This window comes from Saccostrea cucullata, unplaced genomic scaffold (genome assembly GCF_032062105.1).
Source record: "Saccostrea cucullata isolate Sc308-1 unplaced genomic scaffold, CSIRO_AGI_Scuc_v1 ctg5700, whole genome shotgun sequence".
NCBI classification, from domain to species: Eukaryota; Metazoa; Mollusca; class Bivalvia; order Ostreida; family Ostreidae; genus Saccostrea; species Saccostrea cuccullata.
In genome coordinates, this window is record NW_026929315.1 from 6,131 (window position 1) to 28,855 (window position 22,725).

Consider the following 22,725-nt stretch of genomic DNA (forward strand, 5'->3'; position numbering starts at 1 on the left):
CAAAAACAGATAGCAATAGGTCACCTGAGTTTACTCACTGACAGGTGACATAAAACAATTGAAAAAATTAAAAATATTAGAAATAATTCAAAAATATATCTAAATATATTATATATCTTGATTTTAGAATTCATTAGAAATTATCATACATCACTTGACTGGCTGAATGTCTCCCACACACATCATATCTCTGAATATTTATATAGCTACCCGCGTCGCTAAATGCCTTCCGACAAACATCACATTAATAAAGTTTATCACCAGTTTGTGTCTTCATGTGTGTCTGTAAGTTCTGCGAATGGTTGAAAGCCTTCCGACACATATCACATTTATAAGATTTATCACCTGTATGTGTTCTCATATGTGCATGTAAGGAACTTGACAGAGTGAATGCCATTCCACACACTTCACATTTACTAGGTTAATCACCTGTATGTGTCTTCACGTGTCTCTTCAATTTTTGTGAGTGGCTGAATGCTTTCCCACAAACATCACATCTATAAGGTTTAACACCTGTATGTGTTCTCATGTGTGCATGTAAGGTGCTTGACTGAGTGAATGCCTTTTCACATACATCACATTTATAAGGCTTTTCACCTGTATGTGTCCTTATGTGTTTCTGAAAGTTACATGGATCGTTGAACGCTTTCCCACAAACATCACATCTATAAGGTTTATCACCTGTATGTGTCCTCATGTGACTACGTAAGTGATGTGACTGAGTGAATGCTTTCCCACACACATCACATTTATAAGGTTTTTCACCTGTATGTGTCCTCATGTGACTCTTCAAATACTGTGAGTGGCTGAATGCCTTCCCACAAACATCACACTTATAAGGTTTATCACCTGTATGTGTTCTCATATGTGCATGTAAGGAACTTGACAGAGTGAATGCCATTCCACACACTTCACATTTACAAGGTTTATCACCTGTATGTGTCCTCATGTGTCTCTTCAAATTTTGTGAGTGACTGAATGCCTTCCCACACATATCACATTTCCAAGGTTTATCTGTATGCGTCTTCACGTGTCTCTGCAAGTTACCTGGGGCGATGAACGCCTTCCCACAAACATCACATCTATAAGGTTTAACACCTGTATGTGTTCTCATGTGTGTATGTAAGGTGCTTGACTGAGTGAATGCCTTTTCACATACATCACATTTATAAGGCTTTTCACCTGTATGTATCCTTATGTGTTTCTGAAAGTTACATGGATCGTTGAACGCCTTCCCACAAACATCACATCTATAAGGTTTATCACCTGAATGTGTCCTCATGTGAGTCTGTAAGTGACGTGACTGGCTGAATGCTTTCCCACACACATCACATTTATAAGGTTTTTCACCTGTATGTGTCCTCATGTGACTCTTCAAATTTTGTGAGAGGCTGAATGCCTTCCCACACACATCACATTTATAAGGTTTATCACCTGTATGTGTCCTCGTGTGACTCTTCAAATTCTGTGAGTGGCTGAATGCCTTCCCACAAACATCACACTTATAAGGCTTATCACTGGTATGTACCTCCTTGTATTTCTCTAAGGAACCCTTTCTACAGACATCAGATTGATGTGATTCATTTACTGTTTGTGTTATATTGTGCCTGTGTAAATGTTCCCTTTTATTTAACACAGTCTGAGTCATACATGTATCACAGTTACATGTTTTATTCTGAGAATTCACTTTGATGATGGTATCAGATATGACGGCATTTTTTCTGTGAACTATACTGCTCTGTAATACATTTGATCTACAGAAGATATTTAAAACGGTCCCTTTCACTTGGTTATCAACCTGTATGGAAGATAAAGAAATATTTTTATTGCCGTAATACATAATTAATGTTATTCCTATGAAACTATAATTAATTTCATACTTGACACTACAGTACTATGATATTGATTTTTCATAATTTATATACATAAGGATTAATAAAAAATTAGAAAGAGTACCAGAAAGATGGTTCTCAAATTGCAACTGGAACTCTGATATTTGATATATATTCTAATGAAGCAAATAATTAAAAAAAAAACGGTTTTTCAAAGATCAAATATTATACAAAGTAAAGTATACAAAGGATCACTTCATGATAAAAAAAAAAAGACAAAAAAGAAAAGCTCGTTTCGATAGATCAATTTTCCAGAAAATCATATTTCATTAAAGGACAAGTGCACTTAAGCAATACTTATTGGGCCCTTTTGATGTGCAATTTTACTTCAAAATATATTACCAACTGGTTCTCTACTGGTAATAGTAAGATACTATTGGATATTTCTAATTAAAAAAAATGTTAAGCGCCACTTAAATCAGCATGGATTTGAAACAATTAAATATTTTAAAAGGCCTATGGATACCCTATAAATCCGGAAAAGTCGTACCGAACCTTCTTTTAGTTCCGTTCATGTAAATCAAGGAATAGATATTTAAATCAATACTGGAACAATCTGATGGTGGATCATAGTCGGGCGCGTTTGCGAAATGATATTTCTTGTGCCAAACCTGTTTTTAAAAATATGGAATGAAATTTTGTAGTTGCCTGTATCTAAATATTTAAACTACGAAATTGGTACTCTTGCAGTTGAAAAATGAATTTGAAATTGAAAAAGAGTGGTATAGGTGGCTTTCAATACCTGTTTCATTGTCTTGCATGAAGGTTAAAAATCTCCTTACCCTCCCGTGTTCTTAAAAAAAATACATATAATTATTATATAAACATCTCTAAGCGACAGGGCTTTGACTTACTGAAACAAAACCTGCCTATGTTTTACAGTGAGCACCTTTGAGGAATGTGTATCCTGGGTAGAACTCACGTGACTATCAGTATTCTAAATAATTTATTCCACACGTGGGTTCAACAAGGGTCATACAGGTAAATAGATCTCACTTACTGTAGGAAAAACGTTGTACTTTTTGTACATTTTTAATATTTTAAGAACGAGCCTAATCGTGTGCAAATTTCATACTTTCACACAAGTTTTATAAATGAAATATGCGTCTTTTGTCATTCGCACAAGTTTGCACAACGTTAGGCTCATAGTTAACAAAGGCTTTGAAATGAATGACCGTTCTCGATTTACTATAGAAAATCGCCAATGTCGGCTGACCCCTACCACATTGTATAGTTTTGTTCTTTGTATATTCGTGGATTTCAGCGGTAAAAATTATTGAATCGTATGGTTTAAATATCAATTAATAATTTGAAATGATTTTTTTTTTTCTGATTTTGATTATTTATTTTTTCACATTTTACCGGGGCCCATAAGTGCACTCGTTCTTTGATTTCAGTATTTAAACCTATAACATTATAGGTCACCTATATATGCATCATACAACTTCTTTCCAACAATTTGATTTGGTTCACCTTTAATCTACAGGCCACGACGGTAACAGTGTTTGAAAAGGCACCCTTGCTCCTCATAAATATATGATTTATATCAAGCAGCCGATTTCAAAGATTATTTTTCAGCATATACTTAGAGCCCCCTTCTACACTGATCCAGGGACATTGAAATTCATAATTCTGGAAGAATGGCACTTTCTCATCGATTAAAACTGTTTGTAGAAACTTTACATGTAATTTATTAAATACCCAGGAACAGAGGAGATTTTCAAAGAATAAATGCATTTTAATTAAATATAATCAAAAGATCCCCCTCCGCATAAACACCATAATTTCTGACCCTGGGGCTGACTAGATAAAATTAAGATAATTAAACAAATTAAAATTAAAAAAAAAAACAAATGTATTATGCAAAGATTAGGCTGAACAAAGCTTTAGCTTACATGGAACATTATTGCATGAATTTTTTTTCTATTCTGAAAAGTGCTAGAAAAAGACAAAATGTTAATGAATACTTTTCTTACAGGATCACCAGGAATGACCATGAATGGGATTTTTTCAGATCCTTGTGTAGCGATTTCATGTGAGCAGATCAAAGGATCTGATTTTTATCAGATTGATAATTTGAATAAACTAAATTACACTACCTTTGGATGCCTCAGCATCAAGCTGGCTCGTCATCGTTTTGCTGTTCTAGAGATTTTTATCCTTATTATACCTATGAAAAACATCTGTGTGGCTACATCTGTCGCCAAATGCCATAATTTACTTAAACAAATTAAAATCTACACTACCAGATGATTTTATCAATACGGGTTATCATGTTAGTATTGTCTTGAGATTTTGAAGGTTTTTAAAAATTATATCATTATTTAATTGTACAGCTTGTAAAACTTTGATCTCTGATTGTGGACCTGTTTGTACACTGAATGAAAAATCATTTTAACAAAAAATAATTTACATTTACTGGTCCGGTGATAATTCCATATCAATATAATTTGTCAGGGCTTTTCTATTCGTGAGAAAATTTATGATTTTAATAAATTTAATCCTAGGATAAATTTTGATCTCCTATTGTCTTGAATAATTGTACTTTGTAATGAAGGTTTCATATACGTTTCAACTAATTTGGCCTGGAACAGAGTTGGTATTTGGAGACGAGGGTTTTTGAAGATGCCACCAAATTTTCAATAATTCTTAAAATTAATTACTACAAATTGAAAGAGTGCAATGTCCCTTTTTGAACGGACTTGAATCACATTTATCCGACCAAGCTTATCTTCGGGAGATTAAATTGGCCAAATAGATTTGAAGAGTTTAAGGAGAGAAATTAACAATTCATGATAAGAACTTCATTCGGTATTAACCAATATTTTGCCCCAAAACAAACTTTGATGGAGCAAGCCCTTGAACAGGGGAGTATATGCTGACTTCAAAGCACTGAATATTTTCATAAGTGATGACGTCATATGTTCGTAATGACGTCACAATCATGACGTGAATTTCATTTTTTTTTTTATTTTACAGAAAAATGTACATATTTCGTCGATATTATGAGTAAAAGTCACCAAGAGCATGCGTGTTCAGGATCAATATTTTGATATGATTTGTAGAATGATAACATCAATGAAATTTTGTCAATATTGTTCCTGAACAAACTTGCGCTTTATAAATTTTAAAGCTAGAAATTGTTGATATTTTGTCCATTATGTCCTCTTTCTTTGAAAGGATATAAAATCGGACTTGTGTGTGACGTCATAAAAACAAATATTGTGAATACACTGCTTTGACACAATTATATTTTCCGTTTATTTTATATTTCTCATACAATTTATTGAATTCAGCACATTTCAGTAAGTTTTCAAAATTTGACTTTTGTGGGGGCAAGTATATGCAATATCGTAAATCTGGAAAATTTTACGTCGATTTTATATTGCAAATTGGGTCAAAACTCTGTTGATTTATTTTTACGTTTCAAAATTTTTGGAATTACCACTGCTTTGTTTACATTTTTTATTGGTTATTTATTTTTAAGAAAAATATTTTTGCGAATGTATGAACTCGCAAATTTGCTAAATGGTAAATGGTACACTGCATATAGTTTTTCTATTTTTTTTTTTAAAATTGTATACTTATGTACCATCCCTAAAATATTTCATAAGAATCTAACCTCTTTGGAATATGATCTGTCTGAATTCGCACTGTCACAATTTTCTTTTTCTTTCTTCTTGCAATATAATTTATGTCTCTTTAGAAAGTCTGGTGTACTAAAGCAAACGTTGCAATATGGACAACGGAAAATATCTGCATTAAGATCAAAAAAACATAAATTATTATTATTAAATACAAATATGCACTCTTTTACAACTTGCAAGATTTATAAAGGAGAGTTTATTGAGCATATTAAGAAATATAGAATAATATTTTTCAAAGTGTATTCACAAAATAGTAAAGGTTATGCTACTTTATTCTGAAAGAAAACAAGACTTACCATCACCTGTATATGGCTTAATGCACCTTAAAAAACTATGTCCATGCTTGTATTTACAGTTTTTTGCCAGATATTCCTTGTAACTGATCATGAATCCCATATCACACCAAGGACAGCTGAAGACTTTTATAAAAAGTAACATAAACTTAAAAATAACAATTTTGTAGTAAACTGCACTTTTAAAAAAAATTGAGATGAGTAAGTTATCAAATTATTCTTATCAACAACATTTTGTTCTTTTTATTGTTAAATAAATTAAGAATATGTCCATAACAAACTTTGACAAGCATACCCTCTCCATTTACAAATTTTGGAGGAACATCCATTTCTTCTCTATATATTCCTAGTTCTCTACCATATTCATGACCATACCATACCAAGAGTTCTGTCCCTGCAGGGATGTCTTTAAAAGATCTGTAATAGATCTGTCCCTTGTACTGAAAGGCCACCAGGTTTTGTTCCGATTCTGATCTAGCGCAGTTGACATATCTCATCCAGTTACTGAACGGTTCTTTAAAAGCATTCACAAAATGACTTGGATGCCCCTTTCTATATATCTATGGGAATAACAAAATGCAATCAATAATTTTACGTTAATAAAATAATAAAAGATTTTAAAAAAGCATTTTAAAATCAAATTATATTAACCAAGAGATGTTTTAAAACATGTCCTCCCTTCTTTAAATTATTGGAATTTTTCTTAGTCGAAGTGGAATAAATCTGTCCAAAATCGCTTGATTGTATCAGAAACAGAAGTTGACCAAGATAATCGATAATTCTTTAAATTAAATTCAATTTCAAAAGGTGCAACTTCTGCAGAGAAAATCAACGGAAACTGCAAATTATTGGAATTTTCCTAAGTCCAAGGAGCATAACTTAGTCCAAAATTATGTAATCGTACCAATAAAAATATTTGACTTAGATATTCATATGATAAATCTTTGAATCGAATTTTCATTTTATTTCATGCAACCTCTGCGAAGTAAATGAATAAAAACTGCAGTTTTTTAAAAGAATTTTTCTGAGTCCAAGGAGCATAACTCTTTCTTAAATAGTTTCATCGTACTAAAAATATACGTTGACCTAGATATTTCATTTCAATATGTACAATCGTTGGCCATTTCCGAATAATTATTCATTTAAGAGTTGATAATTTATAAATTCAAAGGTGTAAAAAAAAAAAAGGATGGGTAAAAAGGCATTATTTATGAGTGTTCGAAATGCAAAGTTTTAATTTTTTTGCTGTCAGTTCGATTTCGTTATTGTACTTAAAAAGAGTCGACATACTGCTACAATGCGACAAATTTGAATCACTGTGACGCGTTAGTCTGCAGAAGAGACACTACTTTCGTAATAAAACAACATTCCATATATCAAAAGTAATTTTGACAGATACTCTAACAAATAATAAAAACTTGTCTAAAATATATATTGAGAACACTGGAGGATATCGGAATATTTTCGTGTTGTCATTTAACTAGTTCCGAATATCCATTTTAAACACTATAATTATAAATTCATTCTTCGTTGTTTTTATTGCAAACGTGACTTATTATACCCCCACTAGAAAAGCAGGGATAAGGGGTATATAGTGATGGATTTTTGTCCATCCATCCGTCTGTATGTACGTCCGTCAGGGGTACCCATTTCTTATCCACAGCTTCTCTTCAACCAATGAATGAAATTTAATAAGGCTTCACAGAATTTAATTAGGCATTCACAGAATCATTGTTAAATAGTACAAAAGTACACCTTTGAAAGGTATATCCATCTCTTATCTGCAATTCCTTCATTCCTGAATAAGATTTAATGATATTTTTAAAGATACTTTATTACATTGTGTCATTCTACATGTGACCTCTTATTTTACTTTTTGATTTGACACTCATTACGGGTCTCCCAGAGCAAAACGAACGGGGATTTTGTCATAATATTCATATAGGAGGCGTGAGGTATCATTAAAGTGAGCTCAGTGTTCACAGTACCCCTAGAGTCTCTTTATCCTTTGGAAATACAAAATTAAGCAATTAATTTAACTTTTCTTAGGCATGCCAATGGATAATGTGTGGTAAGTTATATTCTTTCAGTTTAGGGATGAATTGAATGGGAACCACTTGGGTATTCGGAATTCGTCGGCTTATTCATTTGAAAAATTAAAACCCTTTACCTTGGAATTCAATGTGGGAGGTTAGATTGAATTTGGTCAGGAGATTCTGATTAAGAAGTCAAAATGTAAAAAAAGTTTACAGACAAGTAAACAAAAAACATACAGACACCCAACACTCTTAAATCAGAAAGGCTAACTTGAGCCTTCAGTTCAGATGAGTTAAATTTTAAATTAGTTTATCCAAGCTAAAGAAATTTTTTAACATATGACGTATTAGTGTCTTTTACATGCCTGCCAAGCATATCCCGTTTCATGGGCTTCATCCTGGTTCTCGGTAATTTCTCCCTCATACGGACCAAATCTTGTCCTTTTGGGGAAAAACATTTCAGCAAATACTCCTAGTCCAGCATTGGTTATATCCGACTCCCTTACTTTTAGGCCAGGTGGGAGGGTTTTCTTGGATCTCTCAGGAATACCTTGAGATTGCTTAAATAAGACACTTAATTACAATTTTTCTGTGACTCTGCACTGCAGCACATGCTGGAAATGCAGAATATTTTTGGGGAATTATTGATTTCCCTGTTGACAATTATCTTAGCAAGTCTTATGATACACATAACCTTTCATTTTGTATCATTTACAACTAAAAGTGGACCATGTATTGGACAGCCACCTTCATGTTCATCTATAAAACACCTGTGCATCTTTAACAACTAACAGTAGATCGTGTATTGGACAGTCACCTTCATGTTCTTATATAAAATACCTCTGTATATTATTTACAGCTAACGGTGGACTGTGTATTGGACAGCCCCTTTCATGTTTTAATATCTTACCTCTGTAACAGTGACCAGTAATTCTAAATGTGGACCATATATTGGACGGTATAATCCCTAAATGTTTCTTTTACTTACCTCTGTATCTGTGACAACTAACAGTAGACCATGTATTGGACAGTCTTCTTCATGTTTCTTTATCTTAATTACCTCTGTATCAGTGATAACTAACAGTTGACAATGTATTGGACAGTCCCCTTCATGTTCCTACATCTTACCTCTGTATCAGTGACCACTAACAGTGGAATATGTATTGGACAGTCACCTTCATGTTTCTATATCTTACCTCTGTATCAGTGACCACTAACAGTGGACCATGTATTGGACAGTCACCTTCATGTTCCTGGTTACATTCCTCACAGTCTGCAATGTATTATTTTTAAATATTTGAAGTATTTTTTTTTGTTTACTTTTATAAGATATTTTGATTGAGTAACACAATAGCTATTGAGAGTCCATCCGCCAGGTAGGCATCTCGATAACGCAGAAAGGATTCACTAAGCGAGTGAATTTTTCCTTGCCAATGACGACCATTTACATCCTTCGTTTGTTCAAAGAAAATGTATTGTAAACTTAGCAACACTAAAGTAAAATCTGAGATACAAGTTTAAGAAAAGCTACTTTGACAATGTGGCATGAAAGATGAATAGAGATACCATTACATGTAAAAGTACCTATTAGCTCTTTCCTCCTAGTTTAAGATGTGCAATAATTTTTTTGAGATATGATAATATCTGCATTTACATCAGAACGAAACATTTCTAGAGTACGTTTTACACATGTAATGCGGAAAACACATGGCAATAAAAAATATAAACCCTCAATTTGAAAATTAAACATTTTAAACAATCTGATACTTGCATATAAAATCGTCATCATCTGGCACTTCAACGTCCATGTAATTAAGTCTTTCTTGTACTCTAAGTGGATATGTATGTGACTCTGTTTTCTTCATGTTTTTCGTATTTTTCTCAGTCTAAATAAGATTGGCAAGGAAAGGAAATAATATACAAATCTTTGAAGCATGTCAGTGTATTAACCTTTTATCCAGTGGATATCACTTATACCACTAAAGTATGATTATGAAGGAATGAAGATGTGTTTGTGAAACACTGATGCCCCCGTACGCAGCACAGTTAAGGTTACAAAAAGGAGGCGGAGCCTAATTTGTACGGGAAAACTTGACTATGACATCATACACAATATACGTCATACAGCATTTCTTTAAAATACCACAAAATGAGTTGGTTTGCTAATTTAACCAGTAAGAAATGATCCAACTACATTAAAACTTACTACAGCGTGTTGTTTTGACTTTAGTTAAATCCCACATAACAAGTTATATACATGTCACTGATCGCAATACACTTGTCAATATGACGTCATTTCTTACAACGTGACGTAGTTTGTATGCAGTGAGAGGCAGATCAAGTAATATTTTCTCAACAAAATATTTATTCTCTAATTAAATAAAATATTATTTACAGATATTCTATGAGCAATAACTTGAATTTAATGTCGTTTTCACTATTTTATTAATATATTTTCTGTACATTACGTATTTAATTGACACTGCCGTATATTTGTATGCAAGTACACCGGAGGGTAATGTGGGGTCTTAATAAATCGATCTAGTGCAAGGGCATACTCTCTATGGATCATAATAAGCTTTTACATTTCAACTCTAGAACTATTTAGGTATCTGAAAAGTGCTGCGATCCTGATGAAATCTTAAAAACAATCTAATTATATCAATATTTCATGCCGCTGACCATCAAAAAATATAGCATTCGGTCATACAAAGAATAAGATAGGACAAGTAATGTCGCATGGCCCCCAAATTTCTCAGAAAATAGATTACTTGTATATAAAAAGACACCCCAGTCTTTTGAAAGATGGAAACACCTACTTTTTATTAAACATATTAGATTTCTTTTCATTTGTCCATAAAATGAATTTTAGAGGACTTTGTTTCTGCATGATAACGAAAAATAGTAAGAATATGCAGTATTTTCAGCATTCTTACACTCTAAAAACTATGAGCGACTAAGAGTACCACAAAGATATTTTGTTATTTGAGAGCAATACATAAGTACTTGCTTTGTATAAAAAATCTTCGTGGTACTCTTAGTCGCTCATGTTTAAATATTTAAAAAATCAAGAAAAAAATCGTGTAAATTTTATAAAACTCGATTGATAATGATCAACCTGCTTTTTCCCGGATTAACAATGTGACGGGTATGTTATGTTATAAACAAGCTTCTCCTTGTCAAACGGTTGTTATTTGTAATTTTTACGCAAGAAAAATAATTTACACAAGTTTTTCAAACCATCAATCGTCTCAGATAAGAAAAAAGTTGTTTAGAATTAATAAACTCACCGGTGATATTTCAAGTCAAAATAGCTCAGTAGTGCGACACTGCTGGCAGGACATGCCATAGAAATTTCGACTGGATTTCCACTTTCCTGATAGGATCAGTCATGTTTTGATGAAAAATCAAATGAATATTTTCCTGCATGCAATGATACTAAAAGAAATTATCCACGATACTATTTCCACTTGAGGTATTTCACGAAATTACGATGAGTACGAAGCGTCTGCTGTACGACGCCATTTTTGTTTTGAGTGGGAGCGGATCAAATCCACCACACGCACCTGCTTTGAATAAATCTGCAATAGGTTATTTTTATCGATTTGTTTCTGCTCATATTGCTTCAAAATTATAAGGACAACTTTTTAAACTTAACATAACAAGGTGGATTTGTATTTTTCATTTTATTACTATTAAAAAAAATATTTATTAATGGGAATATGAGATAAAAAAATTAAAAACCACAAATTCTGGATGACGAAAGTACAAAGACATCCTAGATTCATCCTTTCAGAAACAATGTACCTGTTCTCACCTAACATCTTGCTCTATTTTTTTTTTCTTTAAAAGATCACACAAAATTAATATTATGAAAAATGAGGTTCTATTGAGGATGACTGGGGGTGCAAGCTATATATACTTTCCTTCGGAGATCTCCTTTTTGCAACTCAAAGTCATTTTAAAGCTACAGAATTGGAAACTGAAACCCTGGGGCTAAAGGGTTTAAAACCTCTTGTAAAACCTTAAATCATAATTTGACAGTGAAAAAAGGGTGAATCTGTCGTACGTTACAAATATTTCATGACCTTGTAGATTGACAAGCCCTCATCATTTTTCCTCATAAAATACCAATTTCATAAGTATCAATAATCAGTCGTCTTATAGTTAGGAAATATTATAAAATGATCATTGATCATTCATTCTTACTGAAAATCAATGATTCTGATTCGCCGATATGACTTTCTGCATCCATTTTTTTTTATTATTCGTACATGTAAATATGTATTTATAGTACAATGGAAAACCCATTTTTGTTTTGGTATTGTCATTATGTAACATGAGGCTACAATACATGTGTACTTTGAGTGAAATAGTATCATCACTCTAAAATCTTTTTGATCAAACTGTGGTATATCTAGTTTTTTTCTAGTTAAATTATGAACTTATAAAGGGAGGATGTCACTATATAATGTTTAAAGTATCCTACAGGAAATGAAATCAGACGATGAGATTCAAGTTAAAGTTTAAAAATTATTTTTTGTAAACTCTTGACGAAATTATTACAATGCTGATGTAGGGTTACAAAAGCTGAAGGACTGTAGCTCTCTGCTTGGGTAAATTCGGACAGATAAATTGCCCCCCTCCCCACCCTTTAATTTTCATATCGGTGTATGAAAATGCAAATATTTGCCGCATACATACACGTACACTGTATAATGTAAGACTCTTTTAAAAAGTATATACGGGTATGTTTATAAGTTTTTCCACTGTTAAGAGAAATGTAGTGAAGTAAACTGGAAGAAATTTGTTGCAATATTCCCCGTATAGATTAAGCTTCATGTATAGGGGAGTCTGCGACAGAAAATGCATTGTGTATTTTAAAGTTTGTTATTTTTTTTTTTTTTTTTTTTTTTTTACTTGTTACCAAGTAGATCCGATATCAGCTTATTTGTTTTTGTAACAATGAAATTGCAAAAATTAGACAGGATCGCAGAACTTTTTAGAAACTACAATGTGTGTTGAAAATAATTATATAATAAACTTGGAAATTAAACTTGGTTATGCCCTTGCACTAGTAAAATTTATATGTAACATCAATAATGCAAGTCAATGTGCTAAAATCGCCTGACTGCAGCATCACGTGACTAGTCTAAATATAAAATATATTCGTCCTCGATATGTAGTTATTAATCATAATTACAATTATCTGATAGAAATAATGTACTAAAAATAATCGCCATTCCGATTACAAATACATTTTTAAATACAAAATTTAGTCGATATTTCCATTGCGCACCTTAACTGTGCTGCGTATGGCAACATAGTGAAGATTAAACTTTTCTTAGATGCAAAGTTAATATATTGGTACCCAAAGTAGGGTCTCCTTACTGGAAATACAATTGTAAAACAAGAAAGCCCTATCATCATCTGTTCCAAAGTTATGATCAGGCTAAACTTTTTTCATAAGTACATAAATCTTCAAGATGAAGGTCAGGAGGTCAAGTTTATTGGTATCCAATGAAAGGTCTTTCCACAAAAATCACATGTTTGAAGTTTGGAAGCCCTAGCCCTAATCATTTAAAAGTTATGGCCAAGGTTTAACAGATTTTTGTAGTACGTTAAACTCAAAGATCAAGGTCAGAAGGTCAAGGTTATTGGTATTGAATGAAAGGTCTTGTCATAAGACTTACATATGTGAAGTATGAAAGCCCTAGCCCTAACTCTTTAAAAGTTATTGCCAAGGTTTATGTTTTTTTCATAAGTCCGGAAATCTCCAAGGTCAAGGTCAAAAGGTCAAGGTTATCAAGCTTCAATAAATGCTCTTGCTACAAAGAATACATATGTGAAGTATGGAAGCTCTAGTCTTAACCGTCCAAAAATGTTATGGCCAATGTTAAGATTTTTTTAAACGTAGGTCAAACTCTAAGGTCAAGTTCAAAAGGTCAAAGGTCTCAATATCAAATGAAAGGTCTTGTCACAATTATTAAATATGTAAAATATGAAAACACTAGCTCTTACCATTTAATAGATATGGTCAAGGTTAATTTTTTTTAAGATGGTCAAACTCCAAGGTCAAAGCTCTTGGTATCCAATGAAGCGTCTTCTTACAAGGATTACATATGTGCAGTATGAAAACTCTAGCCCTTACCGTTTAAAAGTTATTGCAAGTGTTAAAGTTTTTTATTAGTACGTAAATCTCCAAGGTCAAAGGTAAAAGGTCTTGCCACAAAGAATATATCTGTGAAGTAAATGTCCTGGTATCTTCTGTTCAAAAGTTATGGCCAAAGTAAAAATTTGAATTTTTTGTTTAAAAGTGGGTCAAATTCCAAGGTCACGGCCAAAAGATTAAATTTGGTGGTACCCAAAGAAAGGTCTTGTCACAAGGAATACACATGTGAAATATAAAAGTCACAGCTCCACTAAATCAAGTTATGGACAAGGTTAAAGTTTTTGCGGACAAACAGAAAGACAGACGGACAAGACAAAAACTATATACCCCTGAAACTTCGTTTACGTGGGCATAAAATGCCCCCGTGCTCAAAAAGAAGCAAATGACGCTTTTCAATGTTCCAGTCTTACTGATTTATTTTAAATATAATCTTTGAATTAAAACACATGTCTGTACATGTAACATTTTTATTCAATTTCTAATTGTCTTTAGAACTCAATTTTTAGTATGAAGGCCTTTTGTATACTAGATTTTGGCAGATCCTATGATATACTTGACTTGTTTCTTCTTTCTGAAAGGTGTTCTTTTTTTTAAGTTTGGAAAATGAAACAAGTCAAAGGGTAAAAGATATGGCGAATATTGTTGGTGTGACTAAACAATATTCTGTTAATTATTCTTCAAAACTACTTAACTCTTCATGAAGAAATTTAATGTATTGGATTCGTGATTCTGGTTCCATCCTCTCATACACCTTTCAATTTTTGGGCAAAACTTTGCTTTCTAGACTCTTCCAGAAATTGAACTGCCTTCCCGATATTTAAACAACAAGACTAATATTTAAGAAAATGGCATAAAGAACTGTCTTTGTCCTCTTGTAATTCTTCGCTTTTTTTCAGACCTTTGCTTTTTTATCAAGTACACCTTATTGTAAACTTGTTCTGAGAGTAATTAAGCAATGGGTTCAAGTTTCATTACCTTTTTGAATTTCCGACAAACATGGATAACTAAAATTTCTGATTTTTTAAAATTTTTGTTAAAATTTTTTGCACGATGTCGTTTTCACTCATTTTTCAAAACTTGGGGTGACCATTGAGTGCTTATCTATTTTACTGTAAAATGTTTCCTTAAAATATTGTAAACTACCCCCCCCCCCCCAATAAAAGATACCTATTTAACTTGCTATGTGTTTTAAAGTCAATATCAAATATCAAAAGTGACCCTAATGTTTAATCTGGCAATGTATAAATTAAAAATCAAGAGATGTAAAAAAAAAAGTGTAGTGCATGATTAATAAGAAAGTTGTAAAAACCCTTGGAACATTCGTTTGGTAGAGTATGGTCATCTTTTAAAAGATTTGTTTCCCTCTCAGGAACAACTGGCTTAAAGTGACCAGGTGCAATACTTTTTCCTTCAGGAAGCAGGTATTTTCTAAGCATTCTGGATTCTAAACAGGAGGACAATTGGCCACAACGCTGAGTAACTTTGACCCTGCTGTTCTTCACCAGTCTTTCCCCTTGAAATACTTATTTACCTATTGTGCCTTTTGGGCATGAGTTTAACAATATGAAATTTAAACTACCCTTAGGATGCTTCCACGTTTTAGTCTCAATTACTTAAGTATTTTCAGTTACTTAGACGATTTTCAAACCTTTTTCCAAATTATACCGCATAAATGAAAATTTTAACTAGGATTTAATATTGACATTTTATGAGTTATGAGATCGCTCAAATTGAATATTGATAAAATATAATTGAGTTTTATTTGTAATAACTTCTTATGTGAGCATTTTAACATAGCTAAATTTACGTCTTACAAAAAAATTCACATTTTTTTTAATATGGAGAAATGGCTAAATTTTCATTTCGCTAAAACTTTCATGTATACAGTATCTCAATGTATCGCTTAGAAACCAGATTGTGGCCCCAACATGGGGTTATGATTTTAATGATTTATAATCAATCTACGCTACCCAAGGGGTACTCCGACATAAGTTTCACATTTTCTGGCCCAGTAGTTCTAGAGCAGATTTTCCAATATATATATATATATATATATATATATATATATATATATATATATATATATATATATATATATATATATATATATATATATATATTCAAAAAATTATTTTTCCTTGGTATAGGGATAAAATAAAATCCAAATTCAAATGATAAACTCAAACTTTTATCTAAAGCGCTTTCGCCCCATGCGGGCTCATCAGTAGATTTGAAATTGTAAACAAGTTACATTATGACGTCATTCTCGTGACGTTATGTAGGCAACGTTATACATAATGATTGTGACGTAATAATAATCACAGTTCACAGTTCAATGAGGCGCACAGATAAAGTTTTACAGTTCATCTGATCAAAGTTAAGCGCCTATTATAAATGTACAATAATGGAGACATTTTATATAAAATGTACATAATAAAATAATTTGATATAAATTCCTTTTAGCAGTTCAATTTTGGTTTAAACAGATTTATAAAATATCGTTCTTTGGCTTTCCGTAATTGTTCATTTTCCTCTTTTATTTTGTAAAAAGGAAATATATAAAAATGTCCTTTGCCACAAGAATCAAAGTGTTCACTACATTGCGTGTTTCGTATGGTCGGATCCTTAATCTGTTGTTTGTGCACGCGAACACGATCGGCTAATTTGGTTCCACAATATTCAGCTTTTCCGGTCAAGTGGTTATTGAGAAGAATATATATTTTTTAATTGATATATCGCCCACATAGTCCAGTGGTTAGAGCGTCGGCTTTAGAAGTCGCGAAATAAGGAGCTGATCTTTACGTTGCAGGTTAGAATCCCACCGTAAGATATGAAGAGGCAGGTCGGATACTTCTGATGAGACTGTGTAAACCATGATATCTTCGCAGTAGGTGCTGGCAGGAAAAAGACCCTTCATTGCTTAATGGCCATTAGTGCCGAGTAAAGGACAAAATTCACTGCCTCCACTGGCAAGTGGTTGCTTCTCCATATGAGTAAAAAAAATCTTGAGAGGGATGTTCAACATCATAAAAACAATGTAAAACTTTTGTGGCCCTACCCTTCCCCGGGGGAGGACATGATTTTAACAACTTAAAATGTACACTACCTACCCCAGAATGCTCCACATAAGTTCCAGGTTTTCTGGACCAGTGGTTCTCAATCCCTAAGAGGTCCATGACTTTAACAATTTAGAATCTACACTACGATAACCCTAGAATGCTTCCACATAAGTACTGGGTCAGCTTTGTTGGCCTTGTGGTTCTTGAAATTAGGTTTTTGAATGACCCCACCCTTTTTTGTCTTTTCTTAAAAATCTCTCCTTGTAACTTATAAGGGGACTTTGCCCTTCATTTTAACAATTCAAACCCCCTTTACCCAGTTATGCTTTGTTAGTAGTTTGGTTATTATTTTAAGTTCGGTTTTTAACATTTATTAAAAATGTGAAAAGTTCACAGACGAACGACGGACAACGGGTGATTAGAAAACATAATTTGAACTTTACACATTTAAAGGTACATGTATTTTTAGCTCACCTGAGCCGAAGGCTCAAGTGAGCTTTTCTGATCACATTTTGTCCGGCGTCCGTCTGTCTGTCTATCTGTAAACTTTTAACATTTTCGACTTCTTCTCAAGAACCGCTGGGCCAATTTCAACCAAACTTGCCACAAAGCATCCTTGGGTGAAGGGGATTCAAGTTTGTTCAAATGAAGGGCCAAGCCCTCATTCAAGGGGAGATAATTGGCAATTAATGAAAATTTGGTGGCATGTTTTAAAAATCTTCTTCTCAAGAACCACTGTGCCAGGAATGATGAAACTTATGGGGAATCATCCTCAGGTAGTGTAGATTCAAGTTTGTTCAAATCATGACCCCCGGGGGTAGGGCGGGGCCAAAATGGCTGACCAAAGTTTTACATAGAAATATATAGGAAAATTCTTTAAAAATCATCTTCTCAAAGATAGAAAATCCATGGTTGTTCATGGGACTACTTTTGGATTTTACCTTTTCAATAATAAACCAATTTATACTTTTACTAGCCACAGTGCTCAGGTGAGCTATGTGGCCCATGGGCCTCTTGTTTTTTATTGAAACCATTCATTAAAATGGACTGAAAATTAAATATAAGTGTCTGTTTCAACTAAAGGGATGTCTTCTCCTAGACTCACCTCTGGACCATATGAAGTGTATTATACTGTCTGTATTTTCAATCATCTGTTCATAATTTGATTATTTGATTAAGAGATTGAAGACTGTTTTTTATTGTACATAACCTTTTTGATCAAGTATTGTACAGAAACTTACCAAACCTCTTTGGTAGTATTAGCAATACATTCCATATGCATGTACTCTTTTAATTTAAAATCTTAAAAATTGAAAACAAAACATTTTCACCTCAATATTTTATGTCTTGTTATAAAATTAATATACATGTATTATGCCCCTGTAATGAAATATTTGGGGCATATAGTTTTTGCCATGTCTGTCCATCTGTCTTTCTATCTGTACATATTTTTTTCAAAAATAAACTTTATCCTTGTCCATAACTTTTGATTTGTTGTCACTATATACATGTTCATGTGTATGGCTATTATATATTTTTTATGTATATCCCTTTTGACAAGACCCTTCTATGGGTACCAACATATTTGACCTCTTGTTTTTGACCTTGGAGTTGGAGGTTTTTGAAAAATTACTAAACTTTAAAAGTGGCAATAACTTTTAAACAACTGAAGCTACAGCATCCATACTACACATTTGTTTTAAGTGTATATATTAAAACTTATCTTTCTATTGATAAAAAATATTTTTGATCTTGACCTAAGCGCTTTACCTCTTTTTTTTTAAACTTTTATCTTGGACATTCCTTTGAACAAACACTAGGGCTTTCAAATTATTTCATGGAGTATATACTCAGTATATCTTGTGACAAGACCTTTCTTTGGATACCAACAAATTGATACTAAAACTTGACCTAGGAATGTGACCTATAGATTTGAAAAATTTGAACCTGTATGCTTGGCTAAAAAACATTTTTGAATAGTTTAATATTTCACATTAGTATTTCTTACAGTTGACATGCCTTCCACTGAGTACATTAAATTTGACCCTTTGACCTAGACCCTGGAGTTTGGCCAAAATTAACATTTTGTTTTTGACTTGCATTTAAAAAACCTTCACCAAAAGCTGACATATATGCTGGAATCACACTCATAATAAAACACATATTTCAATATTTTGACTTTGAGATGGAGAGATGTCAATTTATCAGTAAGAACAGGTTTCTTTTACTACAACTTATAAATTAACCTCAGAGTCTGTTATAAGTACATTCACAACACAGCTTTCTTTAAGTAAAATGTAAAATTTACATTAATATTTCATTTTTACCTTTATTTTTCTTGGTTTATTTTCCTTTTGCACCTTTTCAGGGAAAGAAAACCTAATTGTTTGTTTCTTTTCTAAAGAAAATAAAGGATCCTGACGTTTAATGCTTACCAATAACATATTATGAGTAAAAAGAACGACATTTACTCTAAAACTTTTTTCTAGAATAGCATTAGTGTTGCACAATATAAGTTCATGACTTTTCTGTGTATATCAGAGAAATATTAGCTATATTAAAATTTCTGTTCATATTGTATTAGGAGTTCAATGAAAAACTACCAGCAGACACTTAGCTACTAATGTGCAAAGTGATCAATGTACATGTACATGCAGTAAAACTCGGTTATAAGGAAGTCCTGGGAAAACATTATGAAATTACTTTGCTATATCTGTAATAATATATGTATACATGTATATGGAATTTGTTAAATGAGCATAGTTAAGGATCCAAGATAACTTAGTTTTTATATTTGTACGTGTGAATTGTCAATTTCCAAGTTCGTACTAAACAAGTTTTACTGTAGAGAGCATTGAGAGCAAATCTTTGGCAAATAAAAGGAGTGTCTCTCAGCAAGCAAGGGTGGAATAAGAAGACTGTCAGCTCATGAGCATGAAGAAACTAAGTGTCAGTTAGTGAATAGATAAAAATGATGAGTTTATCTTAATATTTTAGGAACCATAAGTACATGTATACCCCTCGTAGACTTGTAAGGAGTCCATTCTTCATCGCTGTCTGATTCCACTTTCTTGAGTTTTCTTTTTCCTCTGGACCTGGGTCCCTTCATAAACTCAGGCATCACTGCTGGTAATCCTTAAAAAATATCCTTCTAAATAAATCTGAAGTAAATTATAACTAAGTTTTTTCTAAATCCTTTAACATGTTTAATTGAAAAAATAAATCGGGAAAATTTTAAGTTTAACTGTTGAATAAAAAGACACTTTTTTAAGCTTACTCTACATTTACATCTTTTTGAACCATGACAAGATTAAATTCTTAATATTCTTAATATCAAATGTGCACTAAAAAAACTCAATTTGTTCATGATTCTCAATTTTTTTTTTAATTCAAAAATTTAAAAATTAATAAGTGATTTTGGTAAATCTTTAAAAAAAAAGAGTAAATGTTCAATTAAGACACCTACTAGGGTTCTTTTACCTTACCTGAGTGCAAGGATAATGAAAGTAATCCTTATTGTTATTTAGAACATACCAACAGCCAGCATTATCTCATAGTTCTTCCTCATGTTCTTGTATCTTTGCAGCTCCACCTTAGAGAGTTTGGCCAGTTCTGACTTGGAGAAATATCCCTCTATACTGTACTCTCTGTTCTCCAGCTCTCTGATGACGTCATCACTGGGGAATTCCATATTTGGTCTTCCACTTAATATAAACAATTAAACATGTACAAAACACATGTTAATTCATAAAACATAATAATAAAGTACAAATCTAAATTACATAGTGTTTTTAATCATCAGGTTATTATTTAGATTCTATATCATATACATGTACAAATCCTCTTTTGTACCAATATTCTATAGGGGGTAATTATAATGCTTTATGAACAAGTTCACTGATCATGTAGTCAATATGTTACACCCAAAAATTTGTCTTAAGTAAATTACTCCAAGATGCCTCAGCAGAATAAAGTGCGTTTTTTCTATATGAAGTCCTACATATATTTGTTACTTGTGTCAAATTGTTAAAAAATCACAGCTGAGTGAAAATAAATCTTTAGGAGGCAGAAATTTATGTTCTAGCATGTACATAAAGAAAAGAAGACTAGATTAGAACGTTAAATTTCCTACATAGAGTCTAGCCTATATGAAAAAGTCGCCCTTACAGACGAATTTCACATTCTTAAGAGTTATCTCCCGTTGTCGGCGTAACGCTCATTTTTCGCACTTTGTCCTTTGTAAGTTACCTGTAAATATTTTTAAATTTCAAACGTTATAAGACAATTTCTATCTGTACCTGTATTGCCAGAGTATGGGACAACAAGAAAAACACCAGGAGCAGTGAGCATATTCATAAATATTTCATTTCTAGGATACTGACCCATAAAGGTTGTAGATTATATAGGGAAAACAGCGTCTTACGCCGGTTGACCCCGCAAAGGGAAATAACTTTTGTAAATGTGAAGGTCGTCTTACATATATAAACAGTCAATACTAATTATACAGTATATCGAGAAAAAAAGATATACATCTTTCCTCGTAGACTCTGAAAAAAATAAGATCTATCCTCATGGGTTACATTTATGTCTCATGATCTGCCTACCCCCCCCCCCCTCCTTTTTTCTTTTTTTACAGAATGGCCGTCCCTTATGCAGTGAAAAAGAATAAAAGTTAAAAAGATATAATAAGGCCCTACTTGAATAATTTGATATCAAATTTCTTTTTAATTAAATGCCAATTTTTAAAAGCTTCCATTAAAATATGACTCGTTACTCAGCTAAATATGCTTATCTACAGAAACCCATTTAGGACCTATCAAAAAAATATTTTTGAATTCGTTATAACGATATTTTAGAATTCGTTATAACGAATTTAATTTGTTATAACAGATTTATTAAATTCGTAATAACGAATTTAATTTGTTATAACAGATTCATTGAATTCGTTATAACGAATTTAATCTGTTATAACAGATTTGTTGAATTCGTTATAACGAATTTAATCTGTTATTACAGATTTGTTAAATTCGAATTCCTTGAATTGGTTATAACGAATTCAACAAATCTGTAATAACAAATTAAATTCGTTATAACGAATTCTAAAAGGCTGTTAAAACAAATTAATTTCGTAATAACGACTTCTAAAAATCTATTATAATTAATTAAATTCGTTATAATCAATTCTAAAAATCGTTATAACGAATTCAAAAATATTTTTGATAGGTCCTAAATGGGCTTCCGTACCTATCAAACTGCCCACAGGCACTTGTTTCGTATATGGGATATCGGATATCCCCTTCTTACATTTACCACATTGTGATAAATATAAGTAGGGGATATCTCTTATATGAAACATGTGCCTGTGCAACTGCCCCAAGGTCGTGTTACTTTAGAAGTGAAAAACAAATTTGTCAAAATGAGAGAGAATACGTTGCCATATGTGCATCATATAAGAAATTATAAACTATAAATATAATATAATATAAACTAGTCAACTAAACCATGATCCTTTCTGATTTCAGTATAGATCTACAAAATGTAACTTGCAAACAGCGTTTGAATATTGTAGGTAAACCTGTTTCTCTTTGGTGACCCTCTTCGAAGCAGACGACAATAATATTAACTT

The 22,725-nt window shown here is 32.3% G+C and overlaps 1 protein-coding gene across 2 annotated transcripts; it reads right to left on the reverse strand.

Moving 5' to 3' along the window:
• Positions 1 to 140: 140 nt before the first annotated feature.
• LOC134280452 (zinc finger protein ZFP2-like) lies at positions 141 to 22,725 on the reverse strand. Of its 2 annotated transcripts, XM_062762863.1 has the most exons (10): positions 22,675 to 22,725; positions 20,634 to 20,803; positions 20,118 to 20,234; positions 19,427 to 19,497; positions 9,640 to 9,754; positions 9,065 to 9,141; positions 6,128 to 6,392; positions 5,836 to 5,958; positions 5,515 to 5,648; positions 141 to 1,798 (listed from the first exon to the last, which is right to left on the reverse strand). In XM_062762863.1, the coding sequence occupies exons 2-10, from the start codon at positions 20,788 to 20,790 to the stop codon at positions 422 to 424; spliced, it is 2,436 nt and encodes an 811-aa protein (XP_062618847.1). In that variant the 5' UTR covers positions 20,791 to 20,803; positions 22,675 to 22,725; the 3' UTR covers positions 141 to 421. The 2 variants fall into 2 exon arrangements, with proteins under 2 accessions (XP_062618847.1, XP_062618848.1); XM_062762864.1 differs by lacking the exon at positions 22,675 to 22,725 and having other exon boundaries at positions 20,638 to 20,704.